The sequence below is a fragment of the Penaeus monodon genome, chromosome 24 (genome assembly GCF_015228065.2).
Source record: "Penaeus monodon isolate SGIC_2016 chromosome 24, NSTDA_Pmon_1, whole genome shotgun sequence".
NCBI classification, from domain to species: Eukaryota; Metazoa; Arthropoda; class Malacostraca; order Decapoda; family Penaeidae; genus Penaeus; species Penaeus monodon.
In genome coordinates, this window is record NC_051409.1 from 29418891 (window position 1) to 29419226 (window position 336).

A 336-nucleotide genomic window follows, 5' to 3' on the forward strand; every position below is an offset into this window, starting at 1 on the left:
CCTTCAGTTTCTAACATTTCCCTAAACCCCTTTACCTCCCCTCCCCCCCAAAAAAGATTAATAATACGAGTAAAAAAAAATAACATGAACAAATTAATAACATCAAAATAAACAGAAACCCGGTAACCCCCGTCCCTTCCCCCTCGTCCAGACCAGCAGACGCTCTACCGTGACTACGTCTTCGGCCTCGACCGCCTCACCGTCTACGTGGAGAACCAAGCCAGGATCGACTCGCCGAACTCGCAGGACCACAAGAAGTGCGCCTCCGTCACCAGACTCAATAACGCGCTCTTCAGGTGGGTGCCGGCTCTTTGGGCGCTGTGGCATGCGGCAGAA

At 52.1% G+C, this 336-nt stretch overlaps 1 protein-coding gene across 1 annotated transcript in view; it reads left to right on the forward strand.

Annotated features, from left to right (window-relative positions):
- The window catches only part of LOC119588946, a gene marked incomplete at its 3' end in the record, with an annotated part of 12853 nt that overhangs the window by 11566 nt on the left and 951 nt on the right, over positions 1-336 (forward strand). The window contains 1 exon segment of the mRNA XM_037937557.1: positions 152-296. Within this exon segment, the coding sequence (XP_037793485.1) occupies positions 152-296 (145 nt within the window).